The following is a 27,340-nucleotide window of genomic DNA, read 5'->3' on the forward strand; positions in this document are numbered from 1 at the left end:
CGGCTTCTCTCTCTCGGTCTCTCCTCTCTCGGCTGTCTGTCTGTCTCTCTCGTCTCTCGCTCTCTTCTCGCACTCTCTCTCTCGTCTCCCTCTCTCGGCTCGTCTCGCTCTCTCGTCTCCGCTCTCTCTCGTCCCTCTCTCCCTCTCTCCTCCTCTCTCTCTCTCTCTCTCTCTCTCTCTCTCTCTCTCTCCTCTCTCTCTCTCCTCTCTCTCTCTCTCTCTCTCTCTCTCTCTCTCCCCCTCTCTCTGTCTGTCTTCTCTCTTCTCTCTCTCTCTCTCTCTCTCTCTCTCTCTCTCCCCGGCTGTCTGTCTCTCTCTCTCTCTCTCTCTCTCTCTCTCTCTCTCTCTCTCTCTCCGCCTGCTCTCTCTCTCTCTCTCTCTCTCTCTCTCCTCTCTCTCTCTCTCTCTCTCTCGGCTGTCTCTCTCTCTCTCTCTCTCCCCCCCCCCACCCAGCTGTCTGTACCCTCTCGCCTGCACCTTTCCTTCCCCCTCTGCTCCCTCCTCCCTCCCACACACATAAACACACATTCATATAAAAAGAACACACATACAAAACATATGAAAAATATCAAACCCTAACACAACACAAACAGCAGACAGGCAAAACACACAACAACACTACACACAATGCTGTTCACAAAATGAAAAGTGCAAGTGTTATATGTGATGTGACAAATGTGGATGAAAGAACACCCGAAATCGCCCAGCAGGAGTACGAAAACTAACAAATACATCTCCAGGACCACACAAGTAACAGAGCTGGAAGTTGTAACACCAAATGATAAGTTCACATTACAAAATTTGTGCTACAAAAGGTTGATTCTAACATAGAAAACAATAAAAAGATACAACAAAATGTAATATAGTAGCATAATATGTCTACCACATAATAAGTTTATTGTATGTATAGAAGGAAACTTGTATTACCAGCCACTGATGGTGCTTCCCAAATAAAAGAAGCGAAATGTGTATGGCAATAAACAAACTGCCTGCAATTAGTTACATAGACAGTACATACCTTCATGAATTTAATGCAGGTAAGGGAAAGACGGAAAATGGAAAAAATGATGATCGAAACCATTAAGTTTGGTGTACTTCTGTGATCTATATTTCATCCGCAATTGTTCAACCTCTTTATAAAAAGTGTTGAAGTCAGGGAGAAGGAACCAGAAATACTGTTTTCTGATTACATGACACTAGTAAATGTAGAAACAAAATCTGGAAACACTTGAAAACAGAACATTTATTTCAACAAGTAACACAGTGCTTTGGTTCATACAGAATTACTTAATTACAAATCTAAAAAGATGTTGTTTAGGGTGTTCACTAATAAAGAAATGGAAGATCTCGTGGATATATATACAGATGAAACAATATTGAGAAATTCTCTCTGCAAAATTTGTGGGAATTGTGTCAGATGATAAACTCCAGTGGAGACAACATAGAGGCAATTTGCACTGTAAATTTAATCCTGTAGCATCTATTATGAAACAGCATGCACATTGTAGCAACAACCAACTTCTATGTACTGTGTATTGTGCTCTTTTTCTAGCATACTGACAGTATGGAATTACTGTGTGGAAGACTCCAGCAGCAAAAACACACAAAGAATTTTTGTATTGCAAGGCCATTAGGACCATTCTGAATTAAACAAACCAGCTCGTACAAAACTGCCTTCCTAAACCTATTAAATTGGCAATATCACCAATCTACATGCACAGAATAATAGTTTCATTAATAAAAGATGATGCCTTACTGGAGAAAAAACAGATGTCCATTTATGTAACATAAGAAATAAAACACTGAGAATTGTTAAAAAGGTTCTTGATACTCAAGTGTATAACTGATAAAGTGGGTATCTAAGGTTCTGTGGAACAGTATAAATGGACAATCCAGAAAATTCTCAAGGAGCCTAAACATACCGAATCAAACACAACTTTATTTTTCTTATTATTTGTGTATTCCATTACAGCACATGTAAGCTGTGTCCTTCTACTTTGACTACAGTATTCAACAAATTTAGGTTCATTCACATTACATTAAACATTATTGATGTTGCATTGCAATGTGTTTGTATTTGGATCCCTTAACCTTGCTGGGCTAGCCCCAGCCGTAAGGTGGTAGGCCTCTACAGCATCCCTTGTTAGCATACTGGACTCACATTCTTGAGTTCATTGGTTCAATTCCACATCTGGCCATCCAGATTTAGGTTTTCCATGACTTCCATGTGGTTCCTGAAGAGGGGCAGCAGCCTTTTCAGTAGTTGCAGGGGCAACAGTCTGGATGATTGACTGATCTGGCCTTGTAACATTAACCAAAACGGCATTGCTGTGCTGGTACTGCGAACGGCTGAAAGCAAGGGGAAACTACAGCCGTAATTTTTCCCGAGGACATGCAGCTTTACTGTATGATTAAATGATGATGGCGTCCTCTTGGGTAAAATATTCCGGAGGTAAAATAGTCCCCCATTCGGATCTCCGGGCGGGGACTACTCAAGAGGACGTCATTATCAGGAGAAAGAAAACTGGCGTTCTACGGATCGGAGCGTGGAATGTCAGATCCCTTAATCGGGCAGGTAGGTTAGAAAATTTAAAAAGGGAAATGGATAGGTTAAAGTTAGATATAGTGGGAATTAGTGAAGTTCAGTGGCAGGAGGAACAAGACTTTTGGTCAGGTGATTACAGGGTTATAAATACAAAATCAAATAGGGGTAATGCAGGAGTAGGTTTAATAATGAATAAAAAAATAGGAGTGCGGGTTAGCTACTACAAACAGCATATTGAACGCATTATTGTGGCCAAGATAGACACAAAGCCCATGCCTACTACAGTAGTACAAGTTTATATGCCAACTAGCTCTGCAGATGATGAAGAAATAGATGAAATGTATGACGAGATAAAAGAAATTATTCAGGTAGTGAAGGGAGACGAAAATTTAATAGTCATGGGTGACTGGAATTCGTCAGTAGGAAAAGGGAGAGAAGGAAACATAGTAGGTGAATATGGATTGGGGGGAAGAAATGAAAGAGGAAGCCGCCTTGTAGAATTTTGCACAGAGCATAACTTAATCATAGCTAAGACTTGGTTCAAGAATCATAAAAGAAGGTTGTATACCTGGAAGAATCCTGGAGGTACTAAAAGGTATCAGATAGACTATATAATGGTAAGACAGAGATTTAGGAACCAGGTTTTAAATTGTAAGACATTTCCAGGGGCAGATGTGGATTCTGACCACAATCTATTGGTTATGAACTGCAGATTGAAACTGAAGAAAATGCAAAGAGGTGGGAATTTAAGAAGATGGGACCTGGATAAACTGAAAGAACCAGAGGTTGTAGAGTGTTTCAGGGAGAGCATAAGGGAACAATTGACAGGAATGGGGGAAAGAAATACAGTAGAAGAAGAATGGGTAGCTCTGAGGGATGAAGTAGTGAAGGCAGCAGACGATCAAGTAGGTAAAAAGATGAGGGCTAATAGAAATCCTTGGGTAACAGAAGAAATATTGAATGTAATTGATGAAAGGAGAAAATATAAAAATGCAGTAAATGAAGCAGGCAAAAAGGAATACAAACGTCTCAAAAATGAGATCGACAGGAAGTGCAAAATGGCTAAGCAGGGTTGGCTAGAGGACAAATGTAAGGATGTAGAGGCTTATCTTACTAGGGGTAAGATAGATACTGCCTACAGGAAAATTAAAGAGACCTTTGGAGAGAAGAGAACCACTTGTATGAATATCAAGAGCGCAGATGGCAACCCAATTCTAAGCAAAGAAGGGAAGGCAGAAAGGTGGAAGGAGTATATAGAGGGTTTATACAAGGGCGATGTACTTGAGGACAATATTATGGAAATGGAAGAGGATGTAGATGAAGACGAAATGGGAGATAAGATACTGCGTGAAGAGTTTGACAGAGCACTGAAAGACCTGAGTCGAAACAAGGCCCCCGGAGTAGACAACATTAAATTAGAATTACTGATGGCCTTGGGAGAGCCAGTCATGACAAAACTCTACCATCTGGTGAGCAAGATGTATGAGACAGGCGAAATACCCTCAGACTTCAAGAAGAATATAATAATTCCAATCCCAAAGAAAGCAGGTGTTGACAGATGTGAAAATTACCGAACTATCAGTTTAATAAGTCACAGCTGCAAAATACTAATGCGAATTCTTTACAGACAAGTGGAAAAACTTGTAGAAGCGGACCTCGGGGAAGATCAGTTTGGATTCCGTAGAAATGTTGGAACACGTGAGGCAATATTAACCTTACGACTTATCTTGGAAGAAAGATTAAGAAAAGGCAAACCTACGTTTCTAGCGTTTGTAGACTTAGAAAAAGCTTTTGACAATGTTAACTGGAATACTCTCTTTCAAATCCTGAAGGTGGCAGGGGTAAAATACAGGGATGAAAGTCTATTTACAATTTGTACAGAAACCAGATGGCAGTTATGAGAGTCGAGGGGCATGAAAGGGATGCAGTGGCTGGGAAGGGAGTGAGACAGGGTTGTAGCCTCTCCCCGATGTTATTCAATCTGTATATTGAGCAAGCAGTAAAGGAAACAAAAGAAAAATTCGGAGTAGGTACTAAAATCCATGGAGAAGAAATAAAAACTTTGATGTTTGCCGATGACATTATAATTCTGTCAGAGACAGCAAAGGACTTGGAAGAGCAGTTGAACGGAATGGACAGTGTCTTGAAAGGAGGATATAAGATGAACATCAACAAAAGCAAAACGAGGATAACGGAATGTAGTCAAATTAAATCGGGTGATGCTGAGGGAATTAGATTAGGAAATGAGACACTTAAATAAGTAAAGGAGTTTTGCTATTTAGGGAGTAAAATAACTGATGATGGTCGAAGTAGAGAGGATATAAAATGTAGACTGGCAATGGCAAGGAAATCGTTTCTGAAGAAGAGAAATTTGTTAACATCAAGTATAGATTTAAGTGTCAGGAAGTCGTTTCTGAAAGTATTTGTATGGAGTGTAGCCATATATGGAAGGGAAACATGGACGATAACTAGTTTGGACAAGAAGAGAATAGAAGCTTTCGAAATGTGGTGCTACAGAAGAATGCTGAAGATAAGGTGGGTAGATCACGTAACTAATGAGGAGGTATTGAATAGGATTGGGGAGAAGAGAAGTTTGTGGCACAACTTGACTAGGAGAAGGGATCGGTTGGTAGGACATGTTTTGAGGCATCAAGGGATCACAAATTTAGCATTGGAGGGCAGTGTGGAGGGTAAAAATCGTAGAGGGAGACCAAGAGATGAATACACTAAGCAGATTCAGAAGGATGTAGGTTGCAGTAGGTACTGGGAGATGAAGAAGCTTGCACAGGATAGAGTAGCATGGAGAGCTGCATCAAACCAGTCTCAAGACTGAAGACGACAACAACAACAATGACTTCCCCAAATTGCTCCAGGCAAATGCAGAGACAATTCTTTTGAAAGGACATTCCAAGTTCCCTTGTCCATCCGTAAAACATTCTGATCTTGTGCTCCATCTCTGACAATGGGATGTTAAACCCTAATCTTCCTTCCTTCCTTCCTTCCTTTCTCCCTTCTTTTCTGTGCAAGCCTTTCGATCTGTGCATAACTATGGCAATCTTCATCTATTTCAGATGGCTTACTGTAGTTACGCCTGGTTCTCACTCCACAATTTTATCCACCCCCCACCCAGCTCTCTCTCTCTCTCTCTCTCTCTCTCTCTCTCTCTCTCTCTCTCTCTCTCTCTCTCCTTTTTTTTTTTTTTTTTGTTGCCAGATTGGCAATTCCTTTATGCCTCCAGCTATGTCCCGTCAACTGATCTCTTCTTTTGCTCAAGTTGTGCCATAAATTTATTTTTTCCCCAGTTCGACTCAGTATCTCCCCATTAGTTATTCAATCTACTCTTCTTCTGAAACTTCCTGGCAGATTAAAACTGTGTGCCGGACCAAGACACGATCTCGGGACCTTTGCCTTTCGTGGGCAAGTGCTCTACCAACTGAGCTACCCAAGCACAACTCACGCCCCTTCCTCACAGCTTTACTTCTGCCAGTATCTCGTCTCCTACCTTCCAAACTTTACAGAAGCTCTCCTGCGAAACCTGCAGAACTAGCACTCCTGAAAGAAAGGATACAGCAGAGACATGGCCTAGCCACAGCCTGGGGGATGTTTCCAGAATGAGATTTTCACTCTGCAGCGGAGTGTGCGCTGATATGAAACTTCCTGGCAGATTAAAACTGTGTGCTGGACCGAGACTCGAACTCGGGACCTTTGCCTTTCGCGGACAAGTGCTCTACCAACTGAGCTACCCAAGCACGACTCATGCCCCGTCCTCTCAGCTTTACTTCTGCCAGTATCTCATCTCCTACCTTCCAAACTTTACTGAAGCTCTCCTGTGAAACCTGCAGAACTATCACTCCTGAAAGAAAGGATATAGCGGAGACGTGCCTTAGCCACTGCCTGCGGGATGTTTCCAGAATGAGATTTTCACTCTGCAGCTTCTGTAAAGTTTGGAAGGTAGGAGACAAGATACTGGCAGAAGTAAAGCTGTGAGGACGGGGCGTGAGTCGTGCTTGGGTAGCTCAGTTGGTAGAGCACTTGCCCGCAAAAGGCAAAAGTCCCGAGTTCGAGTTGCGGTCCGGCACACAGTTTTAATCTGCCAGTAAGTTTCATATCAGCACACACTCCGCTGCAGAGTGAAAATCTCATTCTGGATACTCTTCTTCTAATCTTAGACATTTTTGGTAGTAGGCCTACCACATTTCTAAAGCGTCTATTCTGAAATGCTCGCTGTCCACATTTCGCTTATGTACAAGGCTACACTTGAGACAAATCCCTTCAGAAAATACTTTCTAATACATAAAATTGTATTTTATGTTAATAAATTTCTCTTTTTCAGAAATGTATTTTTTGCTACTGCCAGTCTGTATTTTGTATCTTCTCTACTTTGGTCATCATCAGTTATATTGCTTACCAAATAGAAACTCAAGAACTACTTTTAGTGTCTCTGTTCCTGATCTTATTCTGTCAGAATCACATGATTTAATTCCAATGCGTTCTATTATCATTGTTTTACTGCTGTTGATATTCATCTAATATTCTCTTTTCTAGACTTATCCAATCCATTCAACTGGTCTTGCAAGTCCTTTGCTGTTTCTATCAGAATGTTTTTTCATTCTTCTCCCTGAACTCTAATTCCCTTTTCAAATTTCTCTTTACATTCCTTTACTACTTTCTCACTGTACAGATAGAATAACATCAAAGACAAGCTACAGTTCTTACTCCCTTCTCGAATATGGCTTCTCTTTCTCAACCAGTGACTCTTATAACTGCAGACTTGTTTCTGTAAAAGTTGTAGATAACATTTTGCTCTCTTCATTTTACCCTGTTACCTTCAGAATTTCCAGGAGTGTATTCCAGTCAACATTGTCAAAAGCTTACTAAAAAAATGCCTTAAACATAAGTATGTCTCTCTTCAGTCAGTTTTATAAGGTAAGTTGTAAGTTCAGTATGGGATCGCATGTTTCTAAATTTTTTAGAAGCTCAGACCGATCACACCTGTCGTCAGCTTCAACCAATTTTCGATTCATCTGCAAGTAATTTGTGTCAGTATATTGCAACCGTGACATTAAATTGATGGTTCCGTATTATTCACACCTGTCAGCACCTGCCTTCTGTGAAATAGGAGTTGTCACATTCTTCTTGAATTTTAAGGATATTTTGCTCTTATCGCATATTTCTTTCATACCAGGTGGAATATGAATTTATTAAATAGCTGTTACTGCTTCAATCAATTTTTACTTATATTTATTAGCACACATTGTTTTGAGAGCATGCTGCCATCATCAGGTGCATTACAGTTTTACGTAGATTACTTGGAATTGTGACGAGGATCATTTACCAGATGTCCCAGAGAGGTTATGTAGTGAAATTTAACACTGTACAGAAAGATTCATTTATTTTAATGTATACCTTAAGTGAGTTGTCTGATTAAATCAGTTTCATTAATGTCTTTACTTACCCTTTTACTGGAAATTTGTCTTGCACATTGAGCACAGTAATAAAAAAATCATCACTTAACACTTTCACATTCAGAGGTTTATATTACAGAAACTCTTTAACTGCTAAGATGAACTTACTGCAGTTGCTAAGATAGTACAAACAACGACACTACAATCTTTGTATATACACATATTTATAACTTTATAGCGGAGATGGTGAGTCGCAGATAGGAACCAAAAAAAAAGACGACTGTCACAAATATAACTTTCGGCCAGTAAGGCCTTTGTCAAAATTAGATGACAAACACACACACACATACACACTCGTGCAAACGCAACTCTCACACATGTGTGCAACTCAGCATCTCCGCTATACTGTGAGTAGCAACTCTCATTTTCACAATATTGTTACATTCCAACGTGGATCTCCTGTTGTTTCAATGGAATGGATAACTTGATACGTTTAAGACAATTTTTGTTTATCAGGTAATTCTGTATATCAATAAAACAATTACTCCACATTGGAGAAATTTTTTGAAGAAATTTACATTTTTACTTTGTATCTTACCATTTAGCAACCTATTATTGTGTACTATCCTGCTACTATTTACATTGCAGTCATTTTTTAGATATTGATGTACTTAACAATTGTTTGTTCCTCTGTATCAGATGCCACTCAAGAGGAGTTATAAACCCGAAAACCAGTTTTAGCAAGTAAACATTTGTAGTGCAGTTCATGGTGTATAAATGATGCTGTGTATTAAACTTTCACGTGTCACTATTGGGTATGTAATTCAGCTGATGTCAAGATATTCACAGTCAGCAAATTAATTCCAAAAGTATTACATACAGCTGTGAATCGTCAGCAGTGTCTGTTCTTTCAGACATACTATGTAGCAGACTAAGGCGCTCTCTCTCTCTCTCCCTCTCCCCCCCTCCCCACCCCCCACCCCACCCCCCCCTTTGAGTGAAGGCCAGCACTAGTTGCCAAAAGCACCAGCATTGTCTACCATGGCTCCATCTGCATATTTGCAAACTGAGGACTGGTGAGTTTCCTCTGCCATGATGTTTGCATTTTCCTGGAAGCCAAACTGCTTCTTTTATCTATATACAGAACCTAATGACAATGACAGGTCATAGTGTACCTGAGCAACTGTTCTAATACCTTATCCAAAATAATAATTAAACTTTTTGTCCCATATTTTTGTAACCATGTGTATATGCAATATTATTGATAGCATCATAGGAAATCATATCATGTCTTGTTAATGCCCCCACAGTACTAGTGGCAATTGATACCAGATGAGTTTTGCCCAACTTTTCCACCCTCACAAATATTAATTTTTGTCTAAAGTTTTGTTTCGAAGTTAGTTTGTATTATAACAAAAAATTTTCTCTTTCATGAGTTCCTGTTATAAAATTTTCTTGCCCTATGTTATACCTGAATCATTTCACCAAGCTCTGCTAATGATGTCAACAAAGCCCCATCAGGCTTTCCCCTGAACAATACTGCCATATCAACTTATTGCAATATTGAATGCACTAGTTTTTTTGTCTTTATTTCATCAAAGTAACTTTCCAGTAATCTTGAGAGAGCACTGGCTACCCACCCATTACGAAGAGAGATTTTTTTTTTTTTTTTTTTTTTTTTTTTTTTTTTTTTTTTAGACAAAGTGTAACAACATTATTTGAGCTCACACTGCCTCTACCCCTGTTAGTTGGTGAATTAAAAGCTAAAATTTCGTAAAGAAATGTCATCTCCTTGTTGGTCTTAAGGAAATGTCATCTCCTTGTTGGTCTTGCACACCACTATACTGAATGTGGGACTTCACATTTACGTCAGCTGTAATAACAAGAAGTTAGGCTGTTAAAGAGTCTATTTACAAAGCTAAGTTCCTGAAGATATACATTTGTAAGATTGCTATACAGACAGTATGTGTTTATCAGATACACGTCTTCAGCAGTGGTACTCAGCTCGACTGTTGTGTGCCTTCTTGTTGCAGGGGACCTACAGCTGCCGCAGCATCTCTGTCACCAAATGCTTTGTTGCCATTGTTCCTCCTCTTCTATTCCTCTTCTCTCCATCGCTTCATGGATATCGTAAGCCATCCTTTCCATGGTCTTCCTCTTCTTCTTCCAGGAGGTTGCCATGGAAGTACTCTCTTGGGCCATCTGTCTTCTTCTATTCTTGTGACATGCACTAACCATCCTAGCTGTCTTTCTTCTATTCTATCAATAACACTATAATGAGTCTGTATCCTTTCTATTATTTCCTCATTTCTTATGCAGTCAAGTCAGGAAATTCTGCATGCTCTTCCCAAGTAGTCTATTTCTAAAGCTCTAAGTCTCTTTCTTTTTGTGGGTTCCCAGCTCTCACTCCTGTAGCTTGTTATTAGTTCCATGAAAGATTTATATAAACACATTTTAACCTACAAACTCATTTTTGAGGGCCAAAGTACAGGATTTAATTTTTGGAAAGCCTTCCTGATCTATTGTTGGATGTCTTTGTCACATCTTCCATCACATGGTAGGATACAACCCATGTACTTAACTCTTTACTCACTTCAATATGATGTCTGCCAACATCAAAGTTATTTCCCTCCTCTGCACAACATAGATATCCTAACTTCTCAAAATTAATTTTCAAACCCCACTTTTTATACTCATCTGACATCTTCCTAAGCATATAAGCTATATCCTCTTCATTTGCTGCAACAACTTAATGACCACCATAGAAAAGTGTGTACATACACTGGTTTCCTACTGCAACCGTCAAGCCCATGCACTTTCTAACCCGTGAACCTTCTGCATATACATCTTAAAGCTTGTAGGAGACAGACAGCATCCTCGTTTCAGTCCTTAGTTATTTTGAAGGCCTCTACAAATTTTCCCCCCATTTTAATTATACATTCTGCTGATTTTTAGAGGCTTATGATACTAGTTACTTATTTTTTTCCAATTTCCCTGACCGCAGACCTTCGAATGATAGCTTTAAAAAGACTGTCATTTGCTTTCTCAGGATCAACAAAGACTGCTTAGATTCCTTTCCAGTCTCTTCATCCCGATCTGCTTTAGGGCAAAGATGTTATCTACACATAACCTGCCTCTTGTAAAGCCATGAGTTTTTAATCATGTTCCTGTGGCTATATGACTGCACTGTCTGTTTGATATCTCATCGGTGCCAAAAACATCGCCCTTTAGGTGAGTGACCTTATGTACAAAGGTGTACAGTTAACGAAGTGTATTTGGCAGATTAACAGACTGCAGTGGTATTCTCATTCCACTAACCCAACCTCTGGAAACATGACTGTTTCCCCAGTTAAGTGTCATAATTTCATGGAGTGCCTCAAATGCCATGGTCAGGGTGGCAGGTTGCTCTAGACATGTATGTTTTAATGTGCTGTAGCAATATTGTCAGATATTCTGACGGTTGTAATATCAACATGAGAGAGTACACCTTCACCCCTATCAGAATGCTGGTAAATTGTTCCCACACTTTTCTTGCTGACTGAAAAAATGTCTCCTCTATTTTTCAGCCTCGCATTGTTTTACTAGGTGATTATTTGTTCATAGAGACATTAGGTGGGCAATAATCAGTTCTTTGAATAAGTCTTTGTTTTGATATCTTGCAGGTGCTACAAACTTTGTTTGAGGACAAGAACTTTTTGCCCCTCTTTATACAAGGGAAGCAATTTGCAGGTTGTGACATTGTCACAGTTTTAGTTTTCATGATTGCAATCCCCACCACGTAAACAGACAGCTTTTGGAGTAGGGCAACATTGGGCTTCAAAACCCAAATTGTTACACTTCCGACACCACACCACAATATGGCCCTTAATTGATGCAATGTTGTTATCCTACATACTGTAAAATCTTGAATGCCATCTCATCGATTTGTCTCTCAACTTGACCAACACATACATCACATGATGCACAGTTCTTATTTCTGTGTGTCTCATTTTGAAGCACGGCTGTAATTCTGAGAACAACTCTTCCCTTGACATATCTTGAAAATGTTATTAATTGTAATTCAGTTTCAATAGATCTTCTCCATTCATATTGACGGTGTGTCACTCATTATCATCTCTGATTCTGTCTTACAGAAGTTCGCACTTTCTGGACTGAATTACAAGCACATTTTGTTTAGTTTTTCGTCATTGACTTGCAAAGCCACAGCTACAATCAGAACATCTTCCATTATATTTGCTTTATTAATTCTTTCTTTATTTACAGAGTTAAGTGTCTCAGTGATGGTCTCTTGCACAGTCTTGATGCCTTCCTCATGTCTGGCTTTAACAAAAATTGTCATGATTTGATTTGCACAACTTGGGTGCTATTTTCCTCCCCTTTGAGAGCTTAGCAGTCAGGAATGTAGCCATAGCAGCATCTTTTGATGCTAATTTTTTTCCCTCCAGTTCTCTGTTGTCCATATGGTATGCCTTGGATTATTGCTGCCCTCAGATGATTCTTCACTTTGTTAATCCTGGCAGTGTTAGTGTAGGCTTCCAGCAGGACCTGGAATTCCAGGAAGTCTCTTGCTACTCCACTGTCAGGGTTGGTTGGTTAGTGAGTTAGTTACATGTTCTGTGGATCACTTTGCACAATAGAGGTAATGATGTAGAACAAGTCATTTTACATTCGCATTGTGAATCAGTTTGTACATATGGTTAATTTCTGAACATTTCTTGAGTTGGTAATTTCTACCTACCATCTTTTACACATTACAGTAATAAATTCTTCTACAAGCGTGAGTTGTCAAGGAGAAACTGTCTCAATTTGTTTTCAAATTTTACTTTTCTGTCTGTCAGACATTTTATACCACTGGGTAAGTGATCAAAAATTTCTGTTGCAGCATTGTGCTAAAGGCAACTTTGTGGAGTAATGAATGTAATTTTCCTTTTGGTATTCTAATTATGTTCATCATTGTTCCCATTTGGTATTCTACTTATGTACATCATTGTTCCTTTTGAACTGTATTATATTATTTACAACAAAACTTCATGAGGGAATAAGTATACTGTGAAGCAATAGTCAGAATGCTCATCGATGTCTACAAGATGACCATGGGTGAGCACCACATTATTCTTACAGCATGCAATTGTGCAGTGAGGAATTTTCTCTCTTAAAGATGAGCTATCCCAGAACATTATTCCATATACCATTATTGAAGAAAAATATGTCAACGTCCTGATTTGCCTCTCTCTAAGAATTGCAGTGATTCTAAGTGCAAATGTGGCAGACTTAAGTCATTTCAGGAGTTCCAAAATGTGGGTTTTCTAAATTAAATTCTCATAAATAAGGACACTTAAGGATTTTGAAGTTTTTGCCCTATTTATTATTTCCTCACTATGTGTTACACTTATCATTGGTGTGCCTTTTTAAAAGTGATGGTGAGACCATTTGCAGAAAACTAGTCAATGATACTTTCAAGAACTTTCTTTACCATTATTCCTGTTTCTGTATGTAAGCTTGGACTGACTGCAATCTGCAAAAAGAATTAATTTTGATTGCTGTATATTAGACAGATGATTGTTTACATATATAAGGAGCAATAGTGGACCTAAGACTCAGCTTTGGGGATCCCCATATGTGATTTCTCCCCAGTCATAATTATGTCCCCCCCAACTGTATTGTTACTGAGTCCAACTTTCTGCATTCTTTTAGTTAGATATGGCATTATCCGTCTGTTGGCCATACCATCAATCCCATAAAACTTAGATTTATGTAGGAGAATACTGTAATTCACACAGTCAAATGCCTTAGATAGGTCACAGAAAATACCAACCGACACTATTTTATTATTTAATGCTTGTAAAATCTGGTGAGTGAACTTGTAAGTGGCATTCTCAGTAGAAGAATCATTCTGAAACCCAAACTGTGATTTGCTGAGGATACTATTGTTGGAAATACTTCTCAAAAATTTGGAAAATGTCAGCAGTGACTCAGATCAGTAGCTGTCAACATCTCTCTTATCTTTCTTAAAGAGGGGTTTAACAGTGGCATATTTCAGTCTCTTTGGTAAAATGTCTTGAGTTGATGATGCAATACATAATTTGGATAAGACAGGGCTTATTATATGGGAACAAATCTTTATTACTCTATTATAAACATCATAAAAACTAGATGAACCTTTATTTTTGAGAGACTGTATAATTTTCATAATTTCAGAAGGGGAAGTGGGTGATACATTCATATGATTGAATTTTATGAGAGGTACTTTTCCAACGTACTGCTGTGATTTTTTTCTTGAACTATTTGTCCCTATGCTTTCTTCTCTATTTAAGAAATGATTATTAATAATTTGCTACCTGTGACTCATCATTTATAAAACTTCCATTCAGTTCAATAGTGATGTTATCTTGCCCTGGGGCTGGTTGTCTTGTTTCACTATGTTCCAGTAGCCTTAAGTCTGCTGTCAGAATTACTGATTTCTGACATTATGTACATGTTCCTTGATTTTCTAGTAACCTTTCATAGTAATTTTGAGTAGTTTCTGTAGTGTGCAACTACTTCAGGATCCCTACTTGTTCTTGGCAAAGATACATCTCCCTTTTCATTTCACAACATAGTTTAATCCCTCTAGTGAACTTGTTTTTTTACATGGCTGTTTAGTGTCCTTTCTGATTAGTTTATGTTGAAAGCTATTTCCAAATAATGATTTATCATGGTATAGATTAAATGTTACGTAAGCATTTGGTTAATTACATATATCATCCCTGCTCATCTCCTGTAAACTGTTCTTAAATGCATTTATCATGGAGTCATTAATTATTCTGATTTCCACTGAGGAGTGTCTACACTACAAGGCACTGTATTATTTATCCTAACTTACTGTGCATCATGAACAGAGAGAGCATTTGTTGTTGGGTAAACAGTTATTTTATTGCTTTGAGCTTCAACAAAGAAAACATTATCAGTTAAGTTCCTACTGTCTTCACCCACCCATGTTGGAAAGTTAATTATTGAAATCAAATTTTAGGATCCAAATAAGGATCTAAACCTGTGATTATGTGGTGCCAAGACAGACACAGGATGTCTATCTTTTCAGATCTCTCTAAATTTTCCAGAGATATTTTGTTGATTTAAATGCAAGTTGATAACATATAGTTATATTGAATATTACTTGATAGTATTTGGTCATTTATTTCTAACTGCAAATAACATTTACAGATGCAGCTTAGCTGTTGCAATTAGTCGATGCCGTCCTCAGCAAGTGATCCAGCTTGTCCTAATCAGTGGCGGAGGTCCTACACCCCTTGCTCCACATACTGTAGACTGTAGGCCTGTATCCAATTCTGGGTGCCTAATGATGTGCATGCAACCTCTTCTGAAATGTGGCTTTAGAAGGTAAACTGTTTTGTAATATATCACAGAAATCGGGCAATGAGTAATAACTTACTTTGTCCTACAGCATGTTTTGTCGTAGAAAATTTGAGGTGTGTGTAGTATCATGTCAGTGTAGCACATATTAATTTTTCAGTTCTGGATTTTATCTTGTGCATTGCACCATCATCTATTAATGAAGTCTCAAACAAGAGCTTTTCTCTTTAAATATAAAGAGTTTGTAGATAAGTTTATTGTACATAATTGATCATTTGTGCACAAATGTAATTGCAATATGATAATGCAGCTTTAGAAATATTTTATGTAATTATTGAATATTTATGTATTGCAAAGTTGTCTCATATGAATGTCAAGAATTATATCTGTGAAAATAATCAGTTTTTGAAAAATGTAATGTAATTGGATAGATAAACAGTCTACCCAGCCAGCGGGTCCTTCTTCTGGCTGAGGGGTTGAAGGGGAAGGGAGAGGGGTGAAGGAAGAGGACTGCTGAGATTTAGGATATGGGGAGGGGTTCCAAAAGTCACTCTGAAGTCAGAGGGGACTTACTAGACAGGATGGGAAGGAAAGAGATTAAAGAAAGAAGTTACTAGTAGATACACCACTACAGATACACACTTGCTCTTCTTTTCATTGGTTCAGATATGATTAATATTTTTATCTATAATGATTAGGAGTGACAGTAACAACTCGCCATATAGTTGAGACGCTGAGTTGTCAATAGGGACTTAAACTAAATTGAAAACATTCTTATGCTTTCAGATGATATTCAGCTTCAGAGCTAATTAGTACAAAATATGAATACACTAGCTTGCCTACATTGTCCCACCCAGCTACATTATACTGGCCCAGTCGAGCTACAGTGCCAGTATAATGTGGTTAGCCAGGACAATGCAGCCACATGAAACATGGTTTACTGTGCTGTGTTCTAGTGGAAACCACTAGGTCTCTGCAATCATAGGCCCTATATATGCTTCAGTGACTGCAATGCTGACTGGCTATGGAACATTGTGCAGGGACCAGGGATCTTGGCTTAATTACCCAGATCATGGTAATGGTACAAATCTCTTATTATATTTTAATAAGATGAACTTTGAGGTGTGCTATGTGCCATTTGGTTGGATCGCTATCAAGCAAAACAGTTGAAACTTCCTGGCAGATTAAAACTGTGTGCCGGACCGCGACTCGAACTCAGGACATTTGCCTTTCACAGGCAAGTGCTCTAGCAACTGAGCTACCCAAGCATGACTCATGCCCCATCCTCACAGCTTTACTTCTGCCAGTATCTCGTCTCCTACCTTCCAAACTTTACAGAAGTGAACCCTGCAGAACCAGCACTCCTGAAACAAAGGATATTGCAGAGACGTGGCTTAGCCACAGCCTGTGGGATGTTTCCAGAATGAGATTTTCACTCTGCAGTGGAGTCTGTGCTGATATGAAACTTCCTGGCAGATTAAAACTGTGTGCTGGACCGCGACTTGAACTCAGGTCCTTTGCCTTTCGCGGTCAAGTGCTCTACCAACTGAGCTACCCAAGCACGACTCACGCCCCGTCCTCACAGCTTTACTTCTGCCAGTATCTCATCTCCTACCTTCCAAACTTTACAGAAGCTCTCCTGCGAACCCTGCAGAACTAGCACTCCTGAAAGAAAGGATATTGTGGAGACATGGCTTAGCCACAGCCTGGGGGATGTTTCCAGAATGAGATTTTCACTCTGCAGCGGAGTGTGCGCTGATATGAAATTTCCTGGCAGATTAAAACTGTGTGCCGGACCGCGACTCGAACTCAGGACCTTTGCCTTTTGCGGGCAGGTGCTCTACCAACTGAGCTACCCAAGCACAACTCATGCCCCGTCCTCACAGCTTTACTTCTGCCAGGTCCCGAGTTCAAGTCGCGGTCCGGCACACAGTTTTAATCTGCCAGGAAGTTTCATATCAGCGCACACTCCGCTGCAGAGTGAAAATCTCATTTGGAAGCAAAACAGTTGTTAGCAGTCAGCCTGTAGGTACATTTTACACACCAGTAGCATAAGACATACCCTGGCAAGCAGGGCTCTGGCTGGGTGGACCATTACTTTCCTAGCTATTCTTGAAACATCATTGAATCCTTCAACAATCATAAACATTCCCATCAGCTTGGGTGGACTGAGGCTACTATCAATGACCCACAGGAAAAAAGGCAGGAGGAGGCTAGTCATGATGGGCTCAAACTTCAAGGGGTTAGCCAAAATGTCATTCTTATTATTAATAGAATAGAGGGGATGTTTTAACAAGTGTCCTCCTCTTTAAATTTACATCTGTACTCTACAAACCACCCTGTGGTGTTTAGCAGATGTCTGTGTATGAATGTCACTTCCCCCCTTTCCTTTTCCAGTCATGAATAGTTCATGGGAAGAGCAATTGCTACCAGCCTCCATGTGAGTTCAAATCTCTCCAATTTTAACTTCATGGTCCTTTTGTGAGATATACATAGGAGCGAGCAATATTTTTGTTGACTCTTCTAGGAATTACGCTCTTGAAACTTCAACAATAAACCACACAATTATGTAGAACACTTCTTGTGGAGCATCTGCCACTAGAGTTGGTTGACCATCGATATTTAGTAACACACAGTGTGTCTTGGTACCTTAAAATATGTAAAACAAAACAAAAAAATGATGCCATAGTAGTTGAAACTAGCTGATCGAAGCAAGTGGAAAAGTTAAGAAACTCCAAAAAACTGGATGACTTTAACTTAGTAGCTGAGATGCACAACTCCCCCAAGCAATGTTATAGCTAGGTGCTATTATATAATGGAAATAGATATGTTGGAAATTAATCAAGAATGGGCATCAGAGGAGCAGTCAACTTGATACAAACAACATGAAGAAATAATAGGAGAGCTAAAGAAGAGGATCGCTTTTGCTGAGACATGGAACACTGTAGCTACCCAAGAATCTAATTGCAACCTTCCCTTCTCCTTAGAGTTAGGCCTTGTAACTTCTCGATGTGTAGCAAGTGCAATTGTTTTGGCCATATGATAATTATTTATAAAGGAGAAACAGCATTTGAAAATGTGGAAAGGCAGACCATGAATCTGGCACAAACAGCCCATCTCTAGCAGTGTGCATCAACTGTTATGGGAGCCACCGTGTGTGGTGACAAGAATTCCGTATTCACTGAGGATGGGAAAAAATTGCAGATAACAAAAGTGAAAAAAACTGATATACACAGAAGCCAAGAAAGAATTAAGGTGGTGCAACTTCCAGTCTTTGCTACCTCACACACTTCCTTGGCAAAGGAGCCTACCAGTAGTTTGAATTAGGATAGATTGCCTCTTAACACTTAGAAGCAAGCATTGAGCAGCAGACAAGCCCATTTAACCCTTTGGATTCCCAACAGTACAAAAACAAATACACTGAAGTGCCAGAGAAACTGGTATAGGCATGTGTATTCAAATACAGAGATATGTAAAAAGGCAGAAGATGGTACTATAGTCTGCAAAGCATATATAAGACAACAAGTGTCTGGCACATTTGTTAGATCGGTTACTGCACTACAATGGCGGGTTATCAAGATTTAAGTGAGTTTGAACGTGGTGTTATAATCAGCGCACGAGACATAGCACCTCCGAGGTACCGAGAAAGTAGGGATTTTCATGTATCATTTCATGAGTGTACCATGAATATCAGGAATCCAGTAAAACATCAAATCTACAACATCACTGTGGCCTGAAAAAGATCCTGCAAGAACAGGACCAATGACGACTGAAGAGATTCGTTCAGCATGACAGAAGTACAACCCTTCCACAAATTGCTACAGATTTCAATGCTGGGCCATCAGCAATTGTCAGCCTGTGAACCATTCAATGAAACATCATCGATATGGGCTTTCGGAGCTGAAGTCTCACTCGTGTACCTGTGATGACTGTACAGCACAAAACTTTACACCTCGTCTGGGCCCATGAACACTGACATTGGACTGTTGACGACTGGAAATATTTTGCCTGGTCATACAAGTCTCGTTTCAAATTGTATCAAGCAGATACTCATGTACGGGTATGGAGACAACCTCGTGAATCCATGAACCCGTCATGTCAGCAGGGAACTGTTCAAGCTGGCTCTGTAATGGTGTGGGCGTGTGTAGTTGGAATTATATGGGCTTCTGATATGTCTAGATATGACTCTTGACAGGTGACATGTATGTAAGCATCCTGTCTGATCACCTGCATCCGTTCATGTCCATTGTGCATTCCAACAGACTTGGGCAATTCCAGCAGGACAATGTGACTCCCCACACATCCTGAATTGCTACAGAGTGGCTCCAGGAACACTCTCCTGAGTTTAAACACTTCTGCTGGCCACCGAACACCCCAACCATGAACAGTATTGAACATAGCTGCCTTGCAACATGCTGTTCAGAAGACATCTCCACCAAACTTGTACTCTTACCAATTTATGGACAGCCCTGCAGGATTCATGGTGTCAATTCCCTCTAGCACTACTTCAGACATTAGTCGAGTCCATGCCACATCATGCTGTGGCACTTCCGCTTGCTCGCAGGGGCCCTACATGATATTAGGCAGGTGTACCAGTTTCTTTGGCTCTTCAGTGTATAATTTTAAAATTTTTCACCATAGTAAACTTCATTAGCATAGTAAGCAATGAATACAAGAAGAAATTGGCAAAAAGTAATTTTAAGAACATTGTTTCACTTTGAAACATTATTTTAAAATTTTTCACAAAATTAACCTATATTATCTTAGTAAGCAACAAATATGAGAACAAATTGGCAAAGAGTAAACAGTCAATTGTTTTAAGGAGATGGTTTCACTTTCAAACCCCTAGGGCATATAGTTTTCAACTACTGCATCATTTCATGTGATATACTTGAAAGCAAATTCACATGTTTCTTAGACACAGTCCCACATCTCTAAACACAGATGAACTCGTAATGCCTAAAACAAGTTACGGTTCTAGATAACAAGCAAAAATGGACCTAAAATTCGATATATTTTGTTTGAAAACTACATATTGCCCTAGTGGTTTCATTTCGAAACCATCCGTAAAAGCAGTAGTACAAAAGGAAATTTATGATACAGTGACTGTAGGTATACATCCTTGCACTGTCAAAGCTCTGCTCAATAAAGCCATTATTTTATTTAAAAAAAAGACGCATGTTACAATCTCCTACAATAAAGTAGTGCAATCTCCGTGCCAACTGTTGCTTCGAAATGGTATTTTTTCAGGCAGAAAACACTTGTACTTGAAGGGTTAAAAATAAACTTCTGAATGTTATGAGCTGTCCGGCAAAGTCCTTAATGAAACTGAAAAACAAACACACGCACGCACGCACACACAAACACACACACACACACACACACACACACACACACACACACACACACACACACACGGTCATTATTGTTTACATGCCTTCAAGCCTCTGAGGTGCGCTGTGTGTGTGTGTGTGTGTGTGTGTGTGTGTGTGTGTCATAACAATGCTGGTAGTAGTAATAGTCGTCCTGCATTTTGGATTTAAATCTGAAGATTGTGTAATTTGGCCAAAACTAGCTATAACAGCTAAATAAAAAAATTGTCTTGACACTGTTATTAAAAAATAATGAAAAAAATCACTGACTTCTCCTATGGAACAATACATTTTCCTGAATGTTGGAATTGAGACTTCTCATACAAGAAGGATCTTTTTCTCTGTGTCTTCAAGAGAGACATTTGACAAATACTGAAACTCCTGTGCTTGGAGTGTCTAGCCTCCACAGAAAAAATATCTTTACTGGTGACATGGTGAAGCGATGATGATGTTAATTGAGGATGTGTGCACTTGTCAGTTATACCCTCAAATGATGTATTGCCGAAATACTCCATCCATTTTTGCCTTTAGAATATTTAAACAAATGTAGTACTGATAGACTGGGGCTCTACCACTGCCTCCCTTTGGGATCAAGTAATTGAGGGTATGTGCGTCTTGTTACTCATTTCACGACAACATCGTCATTTCAGCTGTAGATCTCTCATTTAGTTTTGCATGTTCTTCCAGACCTTGCTTGGTAGGAAACCTTTAATGGCTTGTGTGGAAATGACTATTTCCCCATCTACGGCTACACTCAGCAAACCACCATGAGGTGCATGGCAGAGGGTACATACCATTGTACCAGTTATTAGGGTTCCTTCCTGCTCCAGTCACTTTTGGAACATGGGAAGAATAATTGTTTGAATGCCTCTGTGCATGCAATAATTATTCTAATCTCCTCCTCACAATCCCTATTTGAGCAATACGTACGGGGTTGTGGTATACCCCTAGAGTAATCATTTGAAGCCGGTTCTTGAAATTTTATTAGTATACTTTCTCAGGGAAGTTTACATCCGTTTTCAAGAGTCTGCCAGTTAAGTTCCTGCAGTATCTCTGTGAGACACTCTTCTATCAATTAAACAAACCTGTCACCATTTGTGCTGCCCGTCTCTGTATACGTTCAGTATCCCCTGGTAGTCCTATCTGGTACGAGTCACACACACTTGCGCAATGTTGTGGTATAGGTTGCATGACTAATTTGTAACCAATCTCTTTTGTGGACTGGTTTTCACTTCGCCTGTATTTTTGAACCTGTGTTGTTATTCCATTTCATATCCCTACAAAGTGTTACACCCAGGTATTTGTATGAGTTGGCTGATTCCAACAGAGACTCATTGGTATTATAGTTATAGGATATTACTTTTTTTTGTTTTGTGAAGTGCAAAATTTTACATTTCTGAACATTTAGAGCAAGTTGCCAGTCTCTGCATCATGTTGAAATCTTATCAAGATCTGACTGAATATTTATGCAGCTTCTGTCAGATAGTACTTCATTATCAATATTGTCTGCAAGATCATTAATATACAACATGTACAGCAAGGGTCCCAACACACTTCCTTGGGGTGAGCCCGAAGTTACTTCTACATCTGATGATGACTCTCCATCCAAGATAACATGCTGTCTCCTCCCTACCAAAATGTTCTCAATCCAGTCACAAACCTTACATGATACCCCATATGATTGTACTTTGACAGCAAGCCTAGATGCGGTACTGAATCAAATGCTTTTCAGAAACCAAGAAATACTGCATGTACCAGGTTGCCATGATCCAAAGCTTTCAGTATGTCATGGGAGAAAAGTGCGAGTTGGGTTTCACATCTGAATTCATCTATCAGATGGAGCAGATCTCGGGAGATTGATGTTCAGAAAGTCTTACTGGACACTTAACAGCCATTTCACAGTTTTTGAACTGTGCAAGTGTCCAGAACTGAGTGGATCACATCACAGCAGATGTGCAGTATCAGGATGTCTCCTAATAATACCTGGGGGGGGGGGGGGGGGGTAACATTTCTGGGACAGTTAATAAGAATATTTCTGCAACTACATCCAGGACCCTGCTTACCATCGCTATCTGGTGACACAAGAGAGGGACATTTGTGATTTGTGCTTAAGTAATATTAAGGAATACACCTCCTCCCCTTCTCCTTGTGGGAAATGGGTTTCGCATTTTCTGTGGTTTGTGACTCTGCTTAATTACATGTCATATACTAAATACAGCTTAATCAATAACCAAAGGAAATCCTCTTTCAGCTTCATAGTGGAATTTGGCTTCTTCTTCTTCTTCTTCTTCTTCTTCTTCTTCTTCACCTAGTTCCCATGCCAACCTCACATGGTGCCTCCAAATGATTCTGTTTTGTGCTGCTTCCTCCCAATTAGTTATGCCCGACTTGTTGCTTATTGCTTTAATTTCATTTACCCAAGTATACTTGGTTCTCCCCCTTGGTCTCTTACCATGTGACTTCCCCATGAATATTCTTGAAACCATTTGTACCCTTTTATTCTCTTCAGATGATCCATCCACTGGATGGAATTTACTATGCTTATTATTGTTAGACCAAAGATTTTCCTATAAACTTCATCATTTTAGCTAAACTGCATGTTTCTGCTGCATAGGTTAGGACTGGTCTGATCATTGAGTTACACAGCTACCTTTGTTTATCTTGTCCATAGTGTAAGCCCTAGAAGTTTTTGTGTGGACTAGTAGGCCCTATTTTCATTTTGCTGTGTCATTTTCACTGCTCTTTTGTTTCTGGTTTTATTTGTCTATCATTGCGCTCAGAAATTTGAACAGTTCAGTGCATTCAAATATGTGTTTGCTAATTATTAGATGTGACTGGTGGTCATGCTCATCTCATCATCTTGGAACTGTCATGTGTTTTGTTTTATGATCATTTACTTTTAGGCCAAGTTTGGGTGCTTCTTCTGTGAGCTCCACAAGTGACTATCAAATCACTATTTCATTTTTATCATTGAGCACTATATCATCTGCATTTGCTAGTAGTTTCCTCACAACACTCTCCAAGGCTGCGCGGAAGGGAAGAGGGGACAGGGCATTTCCCTGTCTAGTCCAGTTTTATTTTTAAATTGGTCAGATTTTATTCTGTTTATCAAAGCCCTTCTTATCATCCTAACTCATTTTACAAAGTTATGGGTTTAATTGGACATCTCTAGTCTGCCATTGCATTCCTCTGGCTTTGGCTTGAATGGAGTCATAAGCTTTCATAAAATTAATATTCAAGTAATGCTTTTTTTTTTTCTTCATTGCCATACTTGTTCATTTATTCTTCTGATTACAACTATATTGCAGTTGTAGATCTATTCCTGTGAAAGCCATTTTGATAAGTCTCCCCAGTCTCCTTTTTTGTGCAGCAGTACTATTAATGATTCTTTTCATTCTGTTGGTATGGTCCCAGTTTCCCATATTACCTGTATCTGATAAAACAAACATCTGTGCAGTGCTTCTCAATATTTTAGTACCACAGCTGTGTTTGTCACTTTCATTTGCCTTGCAATGTTTTAGATGTTTTATATTTCCCAGCACCTCTTCATATGTCAGTTCTGGCATTTGTGCATTATTAGGGCCACTGCTGGAATTTGTAATTGTAATTCCAGATCAGAACAGGTCAGTAGATTGTCAAAATATTCCTTGCTTCTTGATAAAATTTTGCGTGGTTCAACCATCATATTCCCATCCTTATCCGTCATGTTATATTTTTCATTACATTTGAAATTTGGCTGAGAAGCATATTTCCCAACTCCTGGGCAGTAGCCATTTTACTCTCAATTTTAAAACAAATAAGACCGTATTTCCCCCAGTAGTTCTCAGCACCAATCTCACTAGCTGAGGAAAGACCTTAGTGCTCATCGTCAGCCATTGTATAGTGTGGGCTCTGGAACCTGGTCACTTGCTTGATTTGTGACATCAGGTAGTATTACTCCACACTCTGGAACCTAGTACATCTGAAAGTGACAGTTCAACAGGCATTTCTACACAGGCAATGCCTCATAGGTGTATTCTTCAATGTGGATGATTCCAACAATACTGCCTGAAAGCATAATATACTGCTGCACCTCCACCAATGGAGTTACCATGGATATCTCACATTTTCCATAAATCCTTTCTATTAGAAAGATGTTTTAAATACTGAGTCTAGAATGTCCTGTCTAAACATTTTAAGTAGAGCAACAGTATCCTTCAAGGGAGTACTTTAAGTGTAATAGTAGTCGCCATTGCAATAAATAATATTACATCCACAGTAAGGATCCCTTTACAGTGCTGCTTATTCATTGATGACTTCTCCATCTTTATTTCATCATCCAGTCTTGCAATAACCACTTGATCAGGAGGCTGGGGGACTAAATGAAAATCACAAGGTTTAAGCTCTCTTCCATAAAACTGTTTGTGTTCCTTGTAATCATTTTCATTTCGTCAGATACTTGTTTAAAAGATGTGGGATATCTGTCTCAGTTTTAAGGAAAAGATGGAAATTCTGAATCTGAACTTTGATGAAACACTATCACAGCTGCTACACCTCAGAGGCCTGAAATTAAGTTATGCCATGGCCTTAAATATTTTGAAATGCATTAGTCACAAGTTTTGAAGTCCTGGCTGAATTATATGCTCCAATTGTATAAAGACTTTGTGAGGTCTTGGCTTGAAAATGGAGGTACGATTGGATGCTGTGTTGGGACATGTAATCCAGCAGCTTAACAGGCCAGTAAAATGGGTAACCGAAGTACGACCCTGTAGGAGCCACAGCATTGTGAACCAAAAACAGTTTTGATGACAACACCCTGTTGACATGAGAAAATTACTGTGGTGCTACTGCTAACAGAGGTGCCACAAGGAGATGCAAAATTGTGCACTTCGAAGTCTAGTGTATTCAGAAGGTCCAAATCTGAAATTTTAGTAACCCAGTTGGTGGTGGTGACCAGTACTTGAGCTGTCCAAGAATATTCAAGATATTTGATTGCAGAACAAAACTGTCTCATACTAATAATGCTGTTGTTACTGCAGCCAGGCCCAGTAAACTAGATAACACAACTTGTACATATAGCACATCTGGACCTGAGTGCGCTTCATCAGCTTCTGAATCCGAGTTTGTGCTGCCAAGGCATGTGTCAGCCATGTTAATTTTATATGCAGCATCACATACTTTCTCCTTGTGACCTGATTTACCACAAAATGTGCACTTTCCTTTTCACAAATAGCAGATTGGAACTTCGGGAAGCATGGTTGCCTAAAGTCGGAGAGGAGTGGTATGCTGTACCTGGCAGGGATGCGAATCATGACTGGTGAGGTTGGGCCCAGGACATGTGCGGTTATCGGATAGTGAACAGTCACTGAAGAACTCAGCATCTGTTGAAATTCTTGAATGAGTGGAAGGCATGCCAAAAATGAGGGGTTGTTGAGTTCCAGATCATTTCAGAGACCCTCATCAGGTGCATGGACCAATACCATATCGCTCACCAAAGAATGAGCATATAATTGCTTACGCTTGGAATTGGTGCACTGGAAATGATGGTTTTGAGAAAGACACTGTAACTGCACAATGCATTCTCATACTTTTTGTAATGATGGGCAGCTACCACATGGATTTGAGAATTGAAATACTGCATTAGTTTATTTTAAGCTGTTCGTAAGACAAGTCATGTGGTTCAGTCTCAGTATTCAACTGTTGAAAAAGGCAATACACATCAGCATCCAATTATGCTAATAAGAAAGTTCATTGATAGGTATCACCTGAGATTCCGTGTGTGATGTAATGCTGTTCCAGGTAGGCGATATAGGTGGCTGACAATTCCTTTTTGTCAAATGCGGGAAATGATGGCAGCACAACTCGGAAGCCTTTGATCGTGGAGTGTGTTTATGGCCAGTATTGAAAATCTCTGGTAATGCGGTGATTGCGGCTATCTTTTCCAACATGACTTCTTGAACTTGCTGCATATTTTGCAGGAGTAGCTCTTGGATGGTCACATCTGTGTTGACAGCAGACGTACTTAAATGAGAATTGAATGTTAGTACACAATGTATGCAAAATACTGTCTTACAACCATTGTCTAGTCTGGGTGATATTTTGAAGAATTTTGGGTGAAATGCACTTAATACCTTGTTACCATTGACTACAGTGATGTGACAAGGACTGACTAAGCAAGAACAAGCTCCCAGGCAGACATACAACAATAAACCCTTTATTAACAATACCATGAAAGACACACTTGTAATTAAACCACAAGGGCTACAGCTAAATCATTCAAAGAAACACAACAAAACTACCTGGAACAGTTGGGAATGTCAAACTGTTTGATAACTGGATAATCACTGACAAGTGTGAATTGAAGGTTCATAGTGAAGCAATATCACTGTGAAACTGACATTATAAATTCTATGTCCAGATGGATCGCTGGTTGACAGCTGTCAGGAATTCACAATCACAAGAAAAGTGTAAGACCATTGGATAGTAGGTCCTGGCACCTGAGTCTGTACAAGCCAAACTTTTTGAGCATTGCTTGTTCTAGACTGCTGGTGGCTCATAGAGGGCTTCGAAGGCAGAGGTGTCCAGGATGTTGCATCGGCTTCAACTGCATGGCTATGTTTTGGTGGTATCTTAAGTACAGCCTTGGCAGATGGATAAGGCACAGACTACTTGCAGTCTGGTGACATGGT

At 39.4% G+C, this 27,340-nt stretch overlaps 1 protein-coding gene across 1 annotated transcript in view; it reads left to right on the forward strand.

The window, feature by feature from the left end:
• Positions 1-27,340, forward strand: part of LOC124615453 — a 103,390-nt gene that overhangs the window by 69,092 nt on the left and 6,958 nt on the right. Inside the window, exon 4 of the mRNA XM_047143354.1 lies at positions 15,151-15,327. Within this exon, the coding sequence (XP_046999310.1) occupies positions 15,151-15,327 (177 nt within the window). The remainder of the gene's footprint in view (positions 1-15,150; positions 15,328-27,340) is intronic.

This window comes from Schistocerca americana, chromosome 5 (genome assembly GCF_021461395.2).
Source record: "Schistocerca americana isolate TAMUIC-IGC-003095 chromosome 5, iqSchAmer2.1, whole genome shotgun sequence".
Lineage (NCBI taxonomy): Eukaryota > Metazoa > Arthropoda > Insecta > Orthoptera > Acrididae > Schistocerca > Schistocerca americana.